Source organism: Aythya marila (assembly GCF_965140915.1).
Source record: "Aythya marila genome assembly, chromosome: 2".
In the NCBI taxonomy this organism is placed as follows: domain Eukaryota; kingdom Metazoa; phylum Chordata; class Aves; order Anseriformes; family Anatidae; genus Aythya; species Aythya marila.
Window position 1 is genome coordinate 37502417 of NC_139043.1, and position 22137 is coordinate 37524553.

The window sequence follows — 22137 nt, forward strand, 5'->3', positions numbered from 1 at the left end:
GACATTTCCAATTTATGCATGCTTTTCATTTGGAAGAGAACATAAAGTGCAACTTTTCAGTGTTCCTTGGGTGCTCCTTTAAACCACATTCCTTTATTTGGGAAATCCTGTGATTTTTCATAGAAGTCTGTTAAATTGTTTTCAGCTTTCCTGGCAAAACTAAACAAATGTTAGAGCAGCCAAAACTTGCAGTGTGCGCTGTATAACTAAGAAAGCAATGTTACTTGAAGGTATATTCTCTGTTTGATTTTGGCCCTGGGTCTGGTTATGTTTCAAAAGGAAAGCTGGGTAAAAGAACATGACATGATGAAATCCAATATAAACTGGAGATATTTGGGGAAGATAAATTAAATTCAGAGAAAACGGAGGTGTAATGTGTTTGGATTTTCTTTAAACACATTATCCTGTAACGACGGTGAGACAAACACTTCCATGGGCATCTCTACCCACAACAGGTGTTAGTCTATACTCAGAAATAAAACTGACCCATCTAACCCTACAAAATTCTCCAGGAAATGCCCCCTTGATTTTAAAAAGGAATAAAAAGTAAATTAAGTCTGTCTTCTTTTCCAATTATTAAGCATGCCTGGGAACTGCAGTGAAAATCCAAACGCAAAACATCCTCCAGAAAATATTTACCATTTTCCCAGCTCTCCATCCCAATGCTTCTACGTTTTTGTTCAGCTGTGTTGCTTATGGGAACATACACAGATCACCACAAGTTTTAATACCTCTCTTAGGGACAAAATGCAAATTTCATGTTAGGTCGGCGTCCATAGATGAGCAAGATTTAAATTTTCCTGTGGCAGCAGATCTTGGAAGACAGCCGCAAGACCTCGGCCACCCAGCAGCGCCAACGGGAGCGATCCCGAGCTGTTCTGCTTCTCGCTGGAAAACGGGCCTCGAGAGGAAGATCCCATGATCCGAAAGCTCACTCTTTGCAGATGTCACAGGAAACGCTCCCTGCTACGGCATGCTCCACGTGTGAAGCTCTGGGTGGGAATGCACAGCAACGGGGGGTGGCAGCAATCCCTGCGAAGCAATTTCCCCACCAGCTCCTGGTTAAGTTGGCATGTGGAAGAGGCATGTGTTACCCCATTTATGGTTCTTCGAATGACCACATAAACTAAAATTACTTCCAGAAGATGGGAAGCTAGGAGGAACAAACGGATGGCTTATTTTGCAATGAATTCGGCAATCACGCCCTTTAGAAGTGAGGTAAGGGCGAGTTACATCTACACCAAAGGCAGCCCGCTTTACAGTCCATACGTAATGGGATTTACCACTTCTACCAGGACACACAGCTGGTTAAAGACCTGATGAAAATCAGTACAAGAAAAGAAAAAAAACAGTACTTTTTGCTGAAATATGGTTTTGCTACCTGTATCACTGCTCACACAATGCTACGATACAAATTCCTACTCAAGCTATTTTCCACGAGCAGCACAGCTAATGACGAGTGATTCCCGCTGATGAGTCTTTTGTTCTCCAGCCTCTTACTGCCACAGCCTCAAATTTCCCTTTCTTTTCTTCTCTCCCCACCCCATGGATTCTTCAGACCGATGAGAAACAGCAACTGGGTGGCTATGCTGGAGCGAAGCACTCGCTCCCCGGCCAGCGAGGTGCCACCCAGGAGAACGTAGGTGGCTCGGTTCTCCTCACCTTCCCCTGGTTAACGCAGGTCTCTGTCCTCAACCCAGCTGGCAGCTTTCGCAGAGTTAGGAGCAATTTAAAATTTCTAGCAAATTGGTTTAAAATTGACCAGTATTAATTATTCGGGGGAATGAGACAGACAGACTGGGAGCCTTTTTTTTAAACTCTCGTCTCCCTAGGAAACCAGTGAAACAAAGCAGAAAAACCTATCGCACTACCACCTCCAAACCCTCTGGAAAAAAAAAAAAAAAAAAGAAATGAAAAAAAAAAAAAAACAACACACCTTTAAAAATAAGGACCTGAAAGCAAAACTCTGCAAAAAGCACTAGGGGATACGGCCTCCTCTAGCTCCTTTCACGGCGGATTTAGCAGTGATAAGGCTTTCACAGAGCACTGAAAACGACTAGCAAGCAATAGCTCACCACTGGCACCTAGAAGAAGTATGTCACTGCCAAACACACCACATCACTTCGACTTGGCAAGAAGGCTTGAGAGAAAGCCAAAGAGTAGTGGAAAAGGCTGTTAAAAGTTAACAAAGCACTTCCCAAAAGTACTGTTTTGTTTTTTTAAGCAAGTCTGCTAGAGCATGGGTGATGGATTTACTACAGAAAAAAAAAAAGAGTTTTTCTTGGCCCAAAAGCCCTGCTTTTTTTGCTTAGAGCAAATTTTCCTGTCACTCTCCAGAATCTGAACTCCTACTCCCTCGCTTCAGAAAAATGCGGCCAGTTGCTGGTTTTAAGTGCAGAATTCCCACGCAGCGACACTGATGGCACGCAAATCTATTGTCTAATGGGGGTCATGGGAAACAGGCCACAAACTCGCCTGTCACTGCGATGGAACGACCAAAGCAGAATGATGATTATTTTTTATTTTGCAATAAAATGGTTGTTGTTGCAAGTTTTTGGAAGACTAGCCGAGTATTTCCCCCAAATGCTTGGTAGAAGGCATCATTATAACCTTGTTTCTGTGTCAGAGAGTCGGTGCAATTGTCAGGAAAAGCACATTCACTAGAAACGAGAAGGCGAGACACAGACACCTCGCCTTCACGGCTGCCGAAGAATGAGTTAACCAAGTTATTACAATCTAATCCCATAGTAGAAAGTGCATGCAATAAGGCTGTAACAGACGTCCTGTCCAACAGGGACAGGATTCTTTGATGGTATGAAGGTGGTAATTATGAAGCATTATGCAGGCAGTCTTAAGATCTAAACCTCTCCTTACCCCCTGGATAGGATCCCTTCAGGGAGGTCAGCCACAGCAAAATAACTAGTTTCGTAAATGCACATTCCTGCTGATAAAATAATAAATACACAAGCAAATAAACAGGTCAAACCCTCCGTTCCCTTTAAAAAGTGTATAAAACGGATTTCAAAGGTGGCTCAGTAGTGTATGAAAATGCACATCCAGAGCCAGCGTGCAACAACACAGCACAGTCTGCTATTGTTCTCGTTAGCCACTGCTGGCATGGACAGTGCCTCGGGACCAAACCTGTGACAGTGAGCACAGCTCTGTGCCTCTGTGCCTCGGCCAACGCTGTCCACCCCCTGTCCCTACCAATGCAACCCAAGGAGAAGTCACAGGCGGCCTCAAGGGGCTCTAACTCCTAATCCTGTGACAGCCCACATTCAGGATGCTTTTGCTTTTCTCCATTCCTAAATGTATTCTGCAAAACAAAGAATCATTTCTAAGACCTTCCAGGTCAAGGAGAGCCAGACCTGTTACTCTTTGATAATGAAATGTCACTGATAAAATGGTCTTCCTACATGGTTAGGACCTTCAAATAATGACTTAAGAGTGATTTAAAAAAATGCAGAGACGGACTGAGTTTCCATCACTAGTTCTGGAAGGGTTCCCTGGAAGTATCTGTTGATGAGCAGCCCAATCTTTCCCCAAATTTACTATAACTGAAAAAACAAACAACAAAGCCGACAAGTAGTGCAAGAGTGCAGCTTGACAACAAAGTCTTAGAATTATAAAGTATTTTATTCAGTGTGCATGTGGTGAAGAACAATGGAAATAATCCCCCAGAATATGTACAATTTTATCTATTTGATCATTTGAAAGGCTTCATCAAGGCATTCAACCCAGCTGGAAAAATCGGGTGGAAGATGGACTGCAGAGAAAGACAGATGCTGCATCTGAGCTGAGCATCCCCAAGTAAACAAACAACAAAACCAAACCAAAACAAAAAAGCGATTCTGACACGGTTCCAAACTTTACGAGACAATAACTTAACAAAAGACCATTTTTTCTGTCACTCTTTTTGTTCTTTTGTTTTGTGATTTGAGATAAAAGTAGATGCTAATTTTTTTTGCTTACTAATAATCTGTGCAATAATTGCTAGTGAATTAACCCATGCAATTTAGCACTATTTGTCAATTCTTGCATCGGTTGTTATTAAGAAATTCAGGAGACAATTGTTCAAATAAAAGAACACCAATAAAGGGCTTAGCAACTGAGGAACTACAGCAGTAGACTGGTATTTATTTACATTTCACCAGTAACTATATCTTGGCTCATCTCTAACTTTCTCAAAATCCCACCTATTTACTCGTAAACCTCATACCTCATTCTCTTTCAGATTTAAGGCCTTTTATCAAATCACTCGGAAACATACGGCACCTTTAGGACTTCTCACATCCTTGATGTCTTTAATTTTTTATGTGCCACGTAGTATGCGGAAGCCTCTGTATTCTCGGAATGAGATGAACTCTTTCAACTGATGACTGTTTAACTGAGACAGGTAATATTTTTGCAGTTCTTAACTCATCTGCCGACTGTCAAGCTTGTCTTTAGTGCGCTGATCAAGAGCTGCAGCTCACACCAAAGGCTTAATGAGATTCTCCTCTCCTTGAAAAGGACTGTTTCTTTCAGAAAAGTAGCTAATCAGTGCAAGTCTCAAGTTGAGAGGATGATTATTTGGGGAGGGGGGGAGAAGGAAAGGAAGGAAGCTGAGAGGTCCTTACAATTTTAACTAAACAGAGCTCCATTTATATGAATAAGCAAGCTTTGGGGAAAAAAAAAAAAATGGCTGGAAAGCCTTAAACTTGCAGGTCCTGTACAAGACCTTACCACAATGCCAGGATTAATATTTACCAGTAAGAGCCACAGCAGCTACCTCCAGTGGCTGAGTAAGCATTGGACTCAGATGTGTGTCACCTTGCATTTGGGAAACCCCATCACACTGCTGCTAATCTTAAATTTATCACATAGTACAGTGTGTGACAAGTATAAAGTCACTTGCAAAAGCATGACTGCACACAAACCAGGAGTTTGCTGGGTGTGCAAGCTTTATCATAGGAAGAAAGCCACAATTTCATGCAGTAAGTATGTCACCTGGACTCCTCCCAAATCCAGTATATCCCAAATTTGTTTAGCTGCAGAAAGACAAAACCAAGTCCCTGAGACTTGTGTTTAAGCTACAGAACATAAACATGCAACACACTCCAGTGTTTTGCCAGGACACCTGAACTAGTTGCAAAGTAGCTTGTTGGGAACTGGAAGCAAGCCTAGCACAGTGCTGAGCAAATGCTAGTAAGTTCTTGTCCTCCACACAATTCTTCCAAATTGTGTTCCTCTCCTTAAGTGATGAGGCAATCTGGAGGCCTGCATCAATGTTTATCAGCTTTGTAACATGTCACAGGTGTAAGAGAAATTTTTTTAAACAGGATTTCACCGAGAAATTACATCGCAGAGTTCTGAAATTGCTGCAGACTGGCCATGACTGGTAGGCAGGTGTCAGATCTACCTGGAACTCCCTCAACGTTAAGCTGAAGCCTAATGGAGAAAGGCACATCACACCAGGCCCAATACGAGATGTTTACTTGGCAGTATCCTTATACATTTTACAGACAGAATACGTATTAAACTTCCTAATGCACACACACAGGCTTTGAAAAGCAAACCAGAAACAATAGTATTGTGTAGATAATACCTACCACAGACATTGTCTCTACAAGGAGTCAAGGTAAAGAAAGCACAGGTCAGGCGTTCGCACACAAAACCCACGCAGATGCCGTAAGAGACTAACCTCAAATACAATTAACACTTGAAACACAATGATTAAAGTTTGCAAGCTGCATTATTTTGCTGAGTACAATATTCATAACCTTAATTTAAATTGTAGTCACAATTATGCTTGTTGCTAAAGCAACAGTTCTACCTATTTACAGAACCGGGCAATGGAAATGCAAATTCTGCAGTTTCCGTGCACAATAGATGCGATAGATTCAAACTATCTGAATGTTTTCACGTTATTCTACACACAAAATTGAAATCGAATGCTGAACTTCCCTAGAAATGATAGCATTTTAAGGTTTAAAGTAACCTTTCACTGTTCAGTAATAAAACAAGTCTTGCACACTCAGGGGCTGCTTTTCATGCCACTTTGTGATTTAAAAACAAAACAAAACACAACAAGGTATCATGAAAGATCCAAAAGGGATCTGAACCCAGAAATACAGGTTGTCTTCTTCAGTCCAAGACCACGTGCCTGCCTGCACACAATGCTATGGGTCTTGTTCAGGCAGAGCTCGATAACAAGCCTTGTCGGGATGCCAGCCACAGCCCCTCGCCGGGTGTCACATTTATTAACCCAACACGAAGGCATACCTCCGGCAACAAAAGTCTCAAAACACTGAAAACCCATGCAATGCCATGTCATCTCCTGTCACTTAGCGAGTCAAATGATATCTGTCCTTCTGGTTTTACTGTCACCCATCACCCTGGAGGGTTTGCAGTTCGTGTGTTCAGCTTTGCCTGTCTCTTAATATTCTTTCCCTATTTTAACTGCTCTGCTTCCTCTATATGATCCCTCCTTTCTGAAGACCTTGTCTCCTCTTTCACCCCCTTCTATTTTATAGCATTTTCTTTCATCCTGCTGTCCTTTCCCCACAGTGACACCTGCCACTCTGAAGATCCAGCGTGGTGCCACCCAGGGCCTTAAGGAAACAACACTGCCTGTCAGCCTCTACCAAGGGAAAAATAAAATTTTCTCAGGCACAAGATAACTCAGTGACATTATCTGGAGTCGCCAATGTGATGACTGCCTTTGGGTGCAAGAGAACCAGCAGTCATGTAAAGCTTAAGATGATTAAAGTAGTTTCCTTGTAACCAAAAGGCAACAACCATGTGTGGACAGGTGGCCCAGCTTCTGTTACAGAACAGATCTTCAGGTGAAAGCACTTCACCAAATCTGCTGCCTAGTTGGACCTTTATCCTCTGAAACCCAGCTTCCTCATTTGGGAGAGCCAGGGGAGACTGAAACCTCAGGCACCACTTCTGGGAGCCTGCAGGTGAGATCTACAAGGACACACTGGGGGAACCATCTTGTGCCAGCTCCATGCCATGGCCAGCATCAGCTCTCTTTGCCACAGCCCATGACTTCAGCCTGGAGAATTGCTCCTCTAAATATTGTGTTAAGATGGAGGGGAAGAATAACATTCACGGTGGATCACAGGCATGAAGCCTCGGGTTTGCAGAAAAGCAATGCATACCATCAGACTCACCACAAAAACTATTTTACAAGACATTTCTTGTGGCCATCAGCTGCGAGGCTCCTTCCCTGCCCAAACTCAGGGGAACTACTGGCTGACATCACACCACTGGCTCCACACGCAGTGTTTGGGGTCTCTTGGCCCATGACCTACAACAGCATGGGTCCAGGCCAGGGTGGTTCCAGCTCTCTGAACACAGACCTCCCAAGCTCCTCTGTTTTTTGGGGTGCAGCAGCAAGAAAGCTTTGTCAGGGAGAATGGGCTAGGGATATTATGGCTCACAACAGGGCCAACACAGGTCTTGGCTGCTGCATTCTTGTGTGGAAGAATGTGGAGACACTTCCTAAGATTGAGGGATTCTGGTTATGAAGACCCTCTGAGGCAGGTACAGCCAGAAGCCTAGGAACAGAACTGGCAGTCCACTGCCTCTGCAAAGGACAGCAGAGAAGGGACAGATGCTTGTCAAGGAGAGATGAATACTACTTTGCTAAGAATAAGGAAGATTTACTCTCCATACTGCAGGACTTAGATCTGCCTGAATTGCCTTCCTCACCCTTAAAACTGTCTCCTCTCCGAGCCATGGAAGCAGGACTGACTTTACCACTCTTCCCTTTGTCAGTTCTTCCTCCTTTGTCGTTTCTCAGAAAAGCAGGGTATGAGCAAATTCACCCTTCCCCCATCGTTATCCTGCGTGGTGCACTGCTGGTAGTTTTTGACTACGCTTTTCCCTAACTCAATCCCAATCCCCAGTCCGTGAGGTTTCCTCAGGGTCATTGAGACAGCTGCCAAAGCCATCTGTGAAGAGGAAGAAAAGGTCAAAAAGGGCATTGAGAGAAAAGAGACACAGTGACTATGCCTATCTAGAAGAAATAAGTGGTCAAATGGCAGTAGGAAAGGAGTAAATCTAATTTTTAGACACTCAGCTCTGCTGCGCATCTATGGGAAGGCAGGATTTGGAGGATGGCACTGGAGACCTTGATCCTGACTTAACCCACTACTGACTTAACCCACGTACTTCCCTCTCCAAACTGGTTAGCCACAGACCAATAGGTACTGCGATCATGAGACTCCATAGGATGACAACAATACCTTCAAGAGCAGGTTTAGACTCCCAAAATTCATCCAGTCATGGCATAGCTTGGAACAACTGCAAGTTGTGACCCACCAAACCAACCTCAGTGCAGAGAACCAACCACCAGCCTTACCAGTCCAATCTTGTGTCCCACACCCTTCAGTGGGACACAGGCAAAGCACACACACAACAGGGAAAACTCAAGAAAGTAACACACGGTCCATGTCTTCCTCCTCGGACTGAAGGAAGTCAACTCGTCTGGTGTGTGCTCACATAGGAGCTGCCACAGCTGCAGAAGAAAGCCATTTTGTGGCCTCAACTCCATCGTTGGCCAGCAGGGAAAAAAAAGTCACATAGCATGTGTGAAAAAGCAGGAACAGAAACAAACCAGGAACAGAAGTAAGAACAGAAATTAGACTGCTTTCTGCACGTGAAATCTCTTGACAAGCATCGCTGGCTGAGACAATGACAAGCTACCGCTAACTACACAAAATGGACACGGGGACAAAATGGCACCTGCTAGACTGGCCCCCAGAAGACGGGCTTCGAACCAAAAAGCAGACATTTGTCACAAGATACCTTTCCTTCAGATGGCTTTGAGGCACATGTAGAGGGATGTTCCGCTGACAGGAGAGCACACCACCTCCTGTCCAAAGTAAAACCCTCAAAATGCAACTAATGAGGCCTAAACTCCTCAGAAGCACCTGCCACAGTGACCTCCTCCTGCACCACACTGCTTGCTTGGGACATGCATAGTCTGACACTGGCCAGTGCTGAGCTATGGACCCTGGGGTCTGACCCACCAAGAAACTGCTACAGGTTCTGTGAAATAGCTGAAGGTCCACAGTTTCCATGACAATAGAGATTCTTCATCCTTCCTATAGAAATATCAGAAAAATTAATAATAACAAGAAAATCCCACAGAATCAAGGTGTATCTACTTAGCATTTTCTTTTCAGTACAATTGAAGAAAAGTGACTTCTCACAGTAAAGAACAGCTGATAGCAACAATTCCTCTTTTCTCTCAAACGAGGTGTCCTCCACTCACAATAAACCAATTCCAAACTTATAATTTGCATGAGCTTTTAGCCAAATAGCAACGATTATTTCCAAAGTCAATGACTGTGAACTGCATTAAAATTAAAAGATTGCACAGATTTTGTGTATCATCTTTTATCTTGCTGGTGTCAAGAAATTTGTAGTAACAAGTCATACAAAGACTAAACAAGTTACTGCAGAGATCATGCCTCATCACTTCTGTCCCATAATAAAGCCATAAGACATTTATTATTTAAAGTTACAAGCCACTGTGTGTCCCAGTTAAACACAGGGGAAGTTTTGTTTATTAGAAAACAGGATTAGGCTCCTCTGGCTTGAAGAATCTCATCATTCCACCAGAAACGCCTGTCTACCAGCCACGCAGACTGCCAAATCTGGTTCCTTGGCTCTTGAACAGCATCAGGAGATGAAAACCACATGAAGATTGGAAAAATGTGCAAAGCCAGAGGCAAAAGAAAAGACAAGGCCACTCAGAAAGATCATGTGCAATGCCTTAGTTACTGATAGGATGGAAAAGTTTCTTGGATGTTCAGAGCTCTTTTTAGACAGATCTGTAAGTATTTTTCCACGATTTGAGTGAATTACAATTAGCATTCATTTATGTATGACGTATGGTATGTATCTATTGTAAGAATTCAGTAATTGCATTAAGAAGAAGCTTCAGCTAACGGAGTAGATACAATCGACAACTACATGGTAAGAATGGAGTATTGTAGCTACCCATTCTTCAGTCTAAGAATGGATACAGACTAGGAAAGTTAACACAAGCATGACTATTGCAGCACCCATATTTTTTCCAGAGTGGAATCCATGAATAGAAAACATCTTGCAGATGTTCCTTCCCTCCCTTGTCCAGTTTGCATTTGCACGCACCCGCTGCCGAACCACAGAGGCAGAATCCCTGTAGAAAAAGTGGCTGTTGCACTGCTCAGTGTATTTGGGGTGAGATTCCATCACGGTATCTAAAAGAAATCTTTTTTTTTTTTTCCAATCACAAGCTGAAAACACCAGTCCAAAACACATCATATGCACATTCTTTGACATATTTGATACTTCTAATACACTTACCATATTGTATCTAGGCTTCCATCTAGCCTATTTTAACACAAAATAGCAGTGCCACAGTTCAGCTGGGTCTTCAGGAGACAGGCAATACCTGCAACTATTTTCTATTTGAAATTTGAAAGGTACACATAAAGACTATGTAACTATTAAGATATGAGCTTGGAAACTTAATTCATAATATTGACCAACTTCTTGCTTTAGTTTCTGTGAGAAGGGTGTTTTTAAGGCCACGATCTACCAGCTAGAGCAGTGGATTGAACAGGATCTACTCCCAGTTCTGTCGCAGTCATCGTATGACTTTAAATAAAGCTCTTCATCCTTGCTGTTGTGGCACAATTAAGTGTAACCATAAAGCAAAACCTGACAGGCTAAATGTTCGTGTCCTTATGTATTACCCATCTCAAGAATATAAATGTCATACAATACATACATGGGCACATCTATTACCTACACATTCTCTCTTCTGTATGTATAAGCGTATCTAGATCTGTACATCAATAACATGTGCATATGGTCTCCCATAACAAAAACCTATATAAGATAATTATGGAAAGCAAAGCCCATATTTAGAAACTAGAATATCTCTTACAGATTGTACTCAAGTTATGGATCCTTAGTTAAAAGCCAACAATAGTAAAGAAGTTCAAGTTATTTCTAACAATTCCATAAAGCAAATACATTTATGATGTAATTTATTACATTTATTAAACTACTAACATATGGAATGCTCCTTTTATGTCAAATTGCAAGTTTCCCAAGACACGCAAGTAAGTTTTATAAACTGCTACAGCACAAACATTTCATTTTGCTGTGACTTACAGTGGCAAGCCCTGAAGGGTTACACATTACTGGACTGCAATTCACTTGAAACAAAATACCTGCATGTGTTAGAGAAGCCAAAAATAATCATTTCTTTACATTTGCATTAATGGAAAGGACTGAAGCCCAGACCCAGCAAAGCCCTTATGCTGATTCTTTTTATCATGTGCATATTTTCATGTGTAAAAAATCTAAGTTGAATGGGATCTGCATATGGACAAAGCTGAAATGAAGGGGAATCATTAACAGAATCTGAGATACACAGAAATAACCCACTGGCCTCTTCTGCTCATCGTCTTACTGCTCTTAATATGTTATATATTAATATCCTCTCAAGCAATGTTTTAGTCTGTCGTACATGATCGATATACAGTCTGGTTCAAGCTATCACATCCCATTAATAACCTAACAATATTTTGCCTTGCTAATTTTATTTCATCACTCCTGAGGACAAAATGATGGTAACTAACCCAGGCAACTGGAAATACAAAACTGGAATGCTAATTTCATCTATGTTCCTTTGCTTACAAAAATGAAAACAGGAAATTAAATAACTTCACCAATGGAGAAACAATTGCTTTTACTAGTCTTAAATCAAATAAGAACACCTGCAAATGCAGAGTCTTTTTTCAGATATACAGCCACTTGCTCAGAGGTTTTTGTTGTTGTTGTTCTGCTTTTTTTCCCTCTCTCAAATGAATGGTGAAGAGAAACAGAAAGCAGAAATGAGGCACAAATAACTACTTAACGTAATATAAAAATTACCGATAGGAAGAGATGGTAAGCACTGAAGTCAACAATGCATATTACATTTTGTAGCAAACAATTTCCTGATAAAAATGCATATAAATTCTGTGGAGAAAATGCCTTCTCTATCCCCAGCTTGCACACTTCCCACTGTGTGACACTTCCAAGTTCCAATCAGATTTTTTTTCCCCTCTCTGAGGGAATAACTGAGGTTTTTTCAATTAAATTAACTATGTAGACTACACACAACTGAAATTTAATCCTATATTAAGAATATGTCCATATTGAAATGCTTTTTTAAATTTTGATTCTAATATAATTATATGTTTTATAAAGGTTCATTAACCCATATGTGCCGTTATTAGAAAAAAAGCAATAAAAGCCCAGCCATATCAATTGTAATAAAGCTGCAACTACCTTTTTTTTTTTTTGAGCAGCAAAACTGGCCCAAAGCATAGTGTATACTAGTCAGAAGCTTGCAAGAACTTGAAAGACAGATCCACTTACAAATTTATATTGTTTTATACACACATATATATACGCATACATATAAAAATGCCTCAAATCAGAAAGCTTAGTAAGCGTGTAGTAAGTTTGTTATTCAAGGAGTATTGGCCTGGTAATACAGTCCTTAGGCAACAACAGTTAAAACACTTCAGCAAAACAAAGTAGGGTGGAATTGTTGAAATATAACTAATAACCTTACTTTAAATTTTTTTTTTTTCACTAAAGAGAAGAATTATTGACAATAAGGATAAAAACCATATGCCCTTGCGTTCACATTATGACTTCAGAACTTCTCTGGGACATGTGAAATGTTGTTGTTTTTCATTCCATCAGTCAAAACATCTGGATTTTAGTGGGTTTATAGCACAAACGGCTTGTTCAGACTATAGCCTTTCCCCATTTAAAAAAATTTATATCCCCATTTTATTCTCATCACATGGCTAGCATATGTTTCATGCCAACTTTATTCAAGGCCAAAACCTGTCTTAACTCATCAGGCCAAAGCATTACTACAGGAATCTAAAGTAAAGCAAAAAGAGATCCAATCAAGTCAGTAAAACCAAACCAAAAAACTCAAACTCTACCCTAATCTGAGGAGAAGCCCTGAACCCTTGCTCTCTCAGAGCGTCATCAGAACTGAAGAGGCAGAAGAAAGGAAATAAAGGATGAAGAAGAGGCAGAGTTCAGTTTCTATACAATCTGTCATTCTGAGTGAAGTTTTCCAAAATAAGTAGACTAGATCCTAACGGGGCAGGAACACAGATAGTTTAAATATTTCTCTTTCAAATCAAATAACAAACCAAACAAACCAGCTTGCCCCACAGAGTCACTGTTGAAAACATGTGTGCTTTATATTAAGGCTCATCCGTTTGTGAGCGTAGGCCCTCCTCAGGTGCACATGACATTTACCTCCTGTCTCCAATGAAACAGAAATACATGGCACCTTGGAGATAAGAGGTACAAGATGATCAATATTCACTTCCTTTTATTATACTGAGATGGATGCAAAATAAACTTTTTTTTTTAAACTTATGGGGGTCATACAATCTTTTTTTTTTTTTTTTTTTTTTTTCCAGTGAAGTATACACACACAGACACTAACTTGTCTCTCCTGGCTTTGTAGCAAAAGGATTTACTGCAACGTGAATCTGATGCAACTGTCTTTTACTTTCCTCAAATTCTTTCTTGTTAGGAAATCCAATTATTGTCACTTAGCATTTGTCTCCCCTCAACGTCAGCGAGGAGGCGTCCAGTTGAGCCGCAAGGCTTCTTGCTGAATAAGGCCTTGTTATTCTGAAGCAAGGACAAGCCAGCAGAGAGCTGGAAGAAGACTGGGCCTGCAGATAATGCTACTGAGAGCAGGTTTTGAAAGAAGTGGGTGCCCTCCATGCCACCGTGGCATGTCCCCATCAGGAGGGGCAGGTCTCTCACACGGTGTGGCCCAGGGGCATGGCAGGAAAGCAGGCAGAAAAATGACTGCGGGTGAAACCTGTCAGAAGAAAACTGGAGAGAGACCTGGCACGGGGCACAGTGACAAGCAAGACTGAGTCAGTAATGGGATGAACTTTGTAAGGGGATGGTGAGGTGGGTTCATTTCAGGAGCTGGATGAAGCTCCATGTTGCAGCTGGGACTGCCTCACAGCTCACCACTGCCACAAGGGAGAAGGCCCCACTCTTCCTCTGCACCTCCTATGGCATGTTGCTACCCAGCAACGAGCCATCCAAGTTAGAAATCTGTTAATGGCTTCTTTAACAAAATCTGTGCTGATTTTACCGATTTAACTCAGGTGAAATCTGCTGTGATCTCACCAGAGGGAGAGCAGCAGCCCATGTAAGCTTTGGGCAGTACAGACAACTGAAGGGTAGCACACAGGATGATACTGTCAAAGGACCACGCTGAAGATGGACTGAGACTTCTTGCAAGAAGCTACCTTAATGGAAGGGGAAGGCTCGTGAGCAGACACTGTACAGCCAACAAGATAAAACCCAGCAAACAACAAGAGAAAACCCCTGGAGGGGGCTTCCCTCAAGGTTCTGAAATGTGCAAAGTGCTCCTTGTTCCTCAAGTGCTAACCTGCTCTCGATTAAAACCCCACATTGCTATCTTTTATCACACTTGCTCAAACAGTCTGACAAATCTAAGGGTTTTAATTCTGAAGAACCATGAAGATTGTCAGTGTTGTGGCACATAATGGGAACTGATGGCTTCTTCATACTCTGCTGTTCTTAAAAGCGTGGCAGTCTTTCTCTAGACACTTTACTTTCTAGTGTGTCAATCCCTTAACACTGGGAAATGTCAGAATGAAGGCTACACTTGCAACCTTAATTCAGTCTTTTGCATGCATACGTTATTTATGCAGTACTTAAATAAGCCATCTAACACGATTTGCCATTGGACATCTGTCTTGGTGTACAGCATGGCTCAAGTTTGGAAGTGAATAAAAATATATAATAAAGGAGCATATTGCCTTACCTTCCTCTTCAGCTGTGTATGTCAGAAGGTAAACTAACCAAAGACAGCAAGAAAAGCTAAGTTTGTGGCTAATACAGCAAATGACCAGCAGGATAGCATTTTATTCCCACTTCCAACTATGTTAGTGTTCTGTATCTTCCTGGCTGCATGCTCTCACCACTTACACCAACACCAGCATTTTCAGACCCTCCACAAGACACTGACCACTGCAAAGCCTTCTGCCAGGCTGACAAGTTACATGAGTTCACAGAGATGACACAGGTGAAACAGAGCATTCTTTCCCATCTTACAGGCACAGAAAACTTAGGTCCTCTTAGCTGCCTATGAAACAGCAACTAAAACACAGATGGCATTCTGGAAAGCGGTGTCTGGTTTTCAGGATTTTAGATTTGAGAATAAATGCAGTTCCAAACTGTAAATGTGATCAGCATCCACACTGATGACTATAAGTCCATGAAAGCTGCTTTAGGAACACATGAAAAAACACTGAAGACTTGGAAAACTTCTGGCTGTGTATTATCTCCCATTTGGAAGTGGAGCTAATCATATCCCTCTCACCATTAAGATTAAAGGCTTGCAAGAGATACAGGTGGCAGAGCAGTAAATATTACAGAGAAGCCTCAGAGAAAAATGAATAACCATCTTCAGAGCCAGATCCACTGATGTTCTAAATAAGGCCTAAAGTAAAGATACAGTAAAACACCAAGCAGCCACTCGTAATTTAGCATGGCTTATTCTAAAAAGCATACGAAGCAGAAAACCTGTGGAAAAGATGATGTCAGGATATATATGCACTGAAAGGGCTAAAGTAGATTCACAGAAAACAGACTTCACACTCCAAATGTTCTTTTTACACAGCTGTGAGCAATTCATTTTTAGAAACATCTGAATCCATGCAGGCATAGGTGAAGCATTCATCATTAACTCTGGTTATCTGCAGAGGTCATTTCTGAGCAAAAAATAGAAAGGAACCAGCGACTCTCTTGCTATTGAGAAAAACCTGGAACATCCTAACACTATGTAGGAGGCCAGGAGCCTTCATACAGCTGGTGACATGAACAGGGGGGAGCTGCAGAACCCTGAGAGCTCACAGTCATGGGTGATAGGAAAAAAAGCAAGAACCACAGCTTCATGCCCTCCTCACCTGCCCACCTGCTTGTAGCTTCAGAGACCAGAGCGATGGGGATGCAACATGCCAAATCAGAACTCTGTAGGAGCTGAACAGCTTATACTCACTGGAAGACCAAAGAATTTGATAAAAGTACTTCTATTCACAGTCTCTCTAAAACAACGTGTCCTAAAATCCTAATAAAACAATCAAGGTCGAGTGAGGAAAGCGTACAAAATATGCTTTACAGCAAACCTACCCACTTAACTGGACTTACAAAGTCTGGGTTTAATTTTTTGCTCTGTGCCAGACATCCTCTGCGCCTCAGGCAAGTCACATGGCTGTCGGGTGTACTGGTTTCACCCACACGGTGACAGAGATACATCCTTCATGAGGGATCAGGAGAACGCACACATGAAACCTTGTGAGGCATTCAGCCAGGGCAGCAACAGGCGTCACAGAGGAGCCCATACAAGCGAGCCCTCAATACTAATTCATTGCCACTAATTCCATCTCTCTGAAAGCTGTCAAACTGTCAAGCAATAGAGACTCAGACTGTTCACTCTGAAATAAAAATAAATAAACGTGGAAGCAGCTATAATACATAAACATGGAAAAACAATTTCTCTCCAATTTGTTTGGTGCTCTCGGTCACTGCAGTGCATCCCAATTAGTGTAACAGCAAATGGAAGAGTATGAGAGACACAAAGTCTGCACAGACAAATTTCTCAGCTCCTGCACTGCCTACAGAATCACACTCCTGTCCAACCACCTACTCCAAACCTCCACCTTTTTCAAAATACAAGCTCGCTTGCAACAAGTCGTAGAAAACAACAAATTCACGTTAACCTGGGGTTGAACACACTGAACTGCACCGAGAGAGGTGTCACGTAAAACAATGTGCTAGCAACTCTTTGTCTCGCACAGAGAGAGATCTACAGCTTTGGCTTTTCCTTTGACCTGACTTGCAAAACACGAAGTAGCAGCACACTGCAGGGCAACAGCAGAGAGGCTCTAGCTGGCACCCAGCCAGCTAGCTGTAACACATTTTGGTGCTGTGTTGTTTTATATATAGCAAGAAGCAGGTCCCAGCCTTCTGCTCGAGCCTCGGATTTCCAAATGGTGTGAGGAGTAATTGCTTGTAGAACAGGCTAATTTTGAAGTGAATGAGGGCACAGGCGATGGTGTGAGCAATACTGGCAGAGATGCTCGATGTCAATCAGCAAGAGAAAAAATGGAATAGCTACGGATCATCATGAGAATTAAAGCAGACTACCTCAGATATCAAAAGAGGTAAAAATCACATGAGGCTGGACCCTCACTTCTTTGATGTTTTAGATCTTCAGGGTCTCCCATTGCTCTGTTTCCACCCAGGAGTACACCTATAGGTATTTGTAACTATGTAAGAGTTATTTAAGGTAAGGTTGCAAAACTGAGAACACTAACTTTAACCTCTCGAATTACTCCTGAGGGAGCACAGAGCGCAGAGAAGGAGGAAGAAAAAACGAGTAGTAAAGTATATAACCTGCCAGACTTGAATCACTTTACCATATGAAACCTGGACAAAATGCAAATTAAGGAAATGAACTTACAGCCTTAGAGTGACAAAAAAAAATGTGGGTAAACAGAATCTAAAACCTGAGAATCTACAAATACTTATGGCTGAAAATTCACAGAAAATTCTCACTAAGATCTCTGCATGTAAACACTATGAATGAAGAGAAAGCATTTACTTAAACTAAAAGACATTTTAAAAACTATTACACACACTATTCTAAAACCATTATAGAGCAATTAACTTGCCAATTTGTGCAGAAGAAAATCTGAAGTAAAACTGTGTACTTACCATCATTTAGTGTTGTGAAGTCCAAGAATCGATATTCATAGCTGACATCTATCTTGGTTTCTACCTGGGGCCTCTTCAACGTTGAATAGATGTTACCAGGTCGTTTTTCATCATGCTTCTCTAGTTTGTTCAACCCACAACCCATTTCAGCAGCTCCTGATGCAAACAGGCAAGGAAAGGGAAAAAGGAAAATGACTAAACGTGTTTTGTTTTTTTTTCCTTCAAGTTTCATTCACCACAGTATAACATAATGAAGATTTTTAGTTTTAAAATGCAAACTACCTACAAACTATATGAAATAGTGTAATTGAATAAATGCTCAGATAGTAAATGAAGTATATACCATTCATATCAAGCCCCGGGCACGCTTTTATTTTATTGGAAAACTGACAGTTTAATGCATGTATTTTGCATCTTTCAAATGTATGCAATAATATACTCTGGGAGACACATAGTGCATTATAGAAAGTGGCTGAAAAGGCAAAATAACTTGCTAATATATGGGCTGACAACTTAATAACAATTTTTATACGAGCAGTTACTATGCAAGCACATAGTATTGTCTTTTAAACAGACCTTGGTAACATTCAAATTAACAAGATTTATAATTCAATAGACAAAGCAGGTTTGCAGAGAACCACCAGCATCTAGGAAACCACCTCATTTCCTTCCACCTCATTTTTTCGGGCTAGCCACCGGAAATAATGGCACGTTGTAGAAGACTTCGTCAAAACAGAAGAGGTACGCGACCCCAGAACTGGACTAGATCAGTCTGGCTGCTTTAATAAGCTGCCCGTCCCCAGCATTTTAAAGGATTACTCCTGACAATCATTTTGGCTACACGTTAAAGGTTTCTGGATATCCTGCACATTGTGGCTCACCTGAGTATAGCAAAACTCAGTGAAAATACCCGTGCTGCAAGGAGAAGGCAAGTCCTCTCATTCCTCTTCTGGTGTGGCTGAGGCAAATTGTTTCAAGCAGCAGTCACTATGAGAAGATGAAGATGTACCAGCCAGGCACCTGAGGTTTTCATTACAACCCACTGAACATCCTGTCTCTGCCTACAAAGAAGAACCAACACTTCTGGGAAGGGAACAGCCACCACCTCAGCAGCTTCTGTCACGAACTACCACTGCCTTTTCCTTGACACACAAGACATGGGCCTGAAGTGGAGAATGAAAAGGTAGCTCGGGTTTCCTGTGTCTCCTATGGTGTGCTTCCACAGCTTTGTTCTCCAAAGCTTTGAAACCGTCAGCAAATTTCCAGCACAAACATATCCAGAATCTACCTGCATACTTACTTACGCTCATATTGCACTTTAACGGGTTTGGTCCCTCCATCATTATTTCCCTGCAAAGCCATCTTCAAGAAGAAACACCATATTGCTTCCTGTCTTGCTAGGAGAAACGTGCTCGAGCCTTTTCTGCCACTCCTGAGACAGCAGCTCTCTGTTCCCTTCATCCCCCCACCAGCCCTCGTTTGCATCGCTCCTGTTTTCATTTCTCCATTTGCGCCCAGGTGACCATGTGCTCAGAGAGAGACCCTACCAGTGCCTACCGAAAGTGCGGTAACACTTCCCCATCCCTCCTGCAAATAAATTGGGGTAGCATTTTTCACAGCCGAGCCACACGCACGGTTTACTGTCATCTTCCTATTAGCCAGAGAGCTCATTTATCCTCATTTGTACCCAGCACGGCTAATTGCAGAGTGCCCTATCTGCAGCAGAGATCTCTTTAACTTTGCTCTATTGCTTTACATTCCCAACCCTTACTCACACCTTAATACAAAGCCACGAGCAAATATATCGAAATTAGGACTGACCAACACATCACACCTCCAAAAAAAAACTCCAGTAGAAAGTGGAAGCAGGAAGAACATTTGCTAAAACAGCCTGCAGCAGCAAGAAAAGTGGGCACGCTGCTTGTGTGCCTGAACTTTGAGCGTTTGGGGATTCATCCAACAGCAAACAGCCTCACCTGGTTGTTTAAGCAGGAAAGTAAGAACTACGCTGTTTTAAACACTTCTCTGTTGGAAAGCAAGGTCTGGGGAGTTTTTTGATTCTGTAAATTTAAGGCTAAAAAAACTCAGGATCCGCTTCTGTTCCTCCATTCATACTTTCTGCTAGTATTTTTGAACGCTATGATTTCTTTTTTTGTACCAACAACTACTATACTGTGTTAAAAATAGTTATTTTTCATATATTTAGCAGCTTCTTCCTCTTGCCCGTGTCATGGGACTAGCACAAGCCTAAGCCATTATTTTCATGGATAGATGTACGCTGTACATTAACGTGCCCAACGAGATACTACGAGGATCTTCAGAGGCTGTCACGGGCCACGTCTATGCAACGCTTCACAAATATGACTTTACACGGAAATATGAGGGAAGGATAAAAGTTATAAGAGATAAAGCACGAGATGAGTATAAATAAATAAAAAATGAGTATGTTGTAGACTCGGGGACTGAGGTAGCCGTGTTAGCAGCCGCATCGAACTCCTTCAGGTGCCAGCGATGCCCTGTAACTCACACGCTGAGCGCCTGGGACGGCGTTTCCTCGGACGGCAGCAGGGGCCGCGGGAGGGGACCCTGTGGACTCGGCGTTTCGCATCTCAGGGAGTTCTGCATCCTTCCCTGAATTGGGGTTAGAGTGCTGGCACATCAGAGGCTGCTTTTCCAGCGCTAGCTGTGGGTGCTCTCCCTCGCTCCTCCATCAAACCTGGCTGAGAAACGTGGCCTGCCTTCTCGGCACATCCCAGTGGTGATCTGCATGCCACGCCAACACGCAAGCCATCCCCTATGGAGATACCATGCCTCCTCCCCTGGGACTTCCAAAAAAGCTTGAAAGAAAGTAGAATTTCCGTAGAAAAAGTGGGTTTCACAACGCCACTATCTTTTCCACAGTAATTACGATTCAAGTGCTTCAGCACTAAGAAATAAATCTTTAGAAATAAAGTTCAGCCTTTGATAAAGGAGTCAATTAAAAAATCCAGAGATATATGAATACTTCAGGATTTCTAAAAGACGTGTGATTTCTAAAGGATTTCTAAAGGATGTGTGACAGATAAGTACTGAATCGCCACATTCTTCTCCATGCTGTCCCCACAAACTTCCTACTGGGACACTTTGTTTTATCACCTCTCAAAATCTTTTACCAGTAGTTATTATCCTCCTGTTCCTTTGCAGCAAAGTCACTCCCGTTCAGAGTCCTTCCACCCTCAAGCCTGAAAACATCTTTGCTTTTTAGTCAGAGAAATCAGGTTGTCAACAGGACACAATTCACCTTCCTTAATTTTCTACTTTCAAGGTATTGAAGAGTGCTGTGAGAAACGTTTCATCATTGATGCCTTCACAGTAAATCTCCACCCACTTTAGTCCCCTTTTTCAGCAGCTGCATTGTTTTGCTATCACAGATGTTTAAAGCTACTGTACTACCTGTATTTATCCCGGCTTTCTATAGCTGCTGTGGTTCTACAGCTTTTATTCAGTATTAAAGCAAAATATGATCACTGAATAACATTAACTTTTCAGTAAAATAATTAAAAATTCTTCAAAACCGTCACAAAGCTGATGAATATTTTGGTTCTTCACTAGGTTCTATGACAAATTTTCTCATTTTCGTCAATTTATAAATTAATCTATCAATCCACTAGTTCCATACTTAAACCAAATACCTTGAGCGACAGAAAAAGCAGCACCTAGTGAAGAATATTAACCACTGAAATGAAGATTTAGGTACAGGCTCTTGCAGCTACACGTGCTGGAAAAACTTATCCCATCTGCAGACTCACTTTTTATTGTGAATTAACCTTACGCGTGCTCAATTATCTTGACGATTTCTAAAACTATTCTTGCGTTCAGGCACATGGTAAAACTAGAACTGAAACCCTGATCGAACAAAAGATTTTTTAATCTGTATCTCATTTTCATTTTGCAAAGCATCAAAAAGGGAAGCAGCGATGAGTCGCAGAACAGCAGCAAAGCCTACGGCCAACAAATTCCCAAGTTTGTCTTATGGAGGACAACAAAGACCCCGCTGGCAATAGGAAAGAACAGCTTGCTTCTGCAAACTGAGGCCAAAATATTGCCCACGTTTTGTACATCCCAAGTGAATTCCCACCTTGGGAGGCACAGGATAAGCCTCTTGCTGCCACCTCCTCCTCTCCACCACTGAGCAGCAAAGAGCGCCACTCCCATGGCACATGACCGACCCCTGAGCGCTGCTTCCCCATCCAAGCTTTTTACTGAAATCGGCACCACCTCCTGCCGTGAGAAGCAGTCATCAAAAAAATTACA

General features: G+C 41.9%; 1 protein-coding gene across 4 annotated transcripts in view; it reads right to left on the reverse strand.

Annotated features, from left to right (window-relative positions):
* Positions 1–22137, reverse strand: part of RFTN1 (raftlin, lipid raft linker 1) — a 92652-nt gene that overhangs the window by 65826 nt on the left and 4689 nt on the right. For 2 of the 4 annotated variants that reach the window (XM_082752862.1, XM_082752864.1), the window contains exon 2: positions 17845–18000. In XM_082752862.1, the coding sequence (XP_082608988.1) occupies positions 17845–17989 (145 nt within the window). In that variant the 5' untranslated portion in view covers positions 17990–18000. Of the gene's footprint in view, positions 1–17844; positions 18001–18725; positions 18906–19144; positions 19247–22137 lie in introns of those variants that run through there. The other 2 variants (XM_082752863.1, XM_082752861.1) reach the window with 2 other exon arrangements.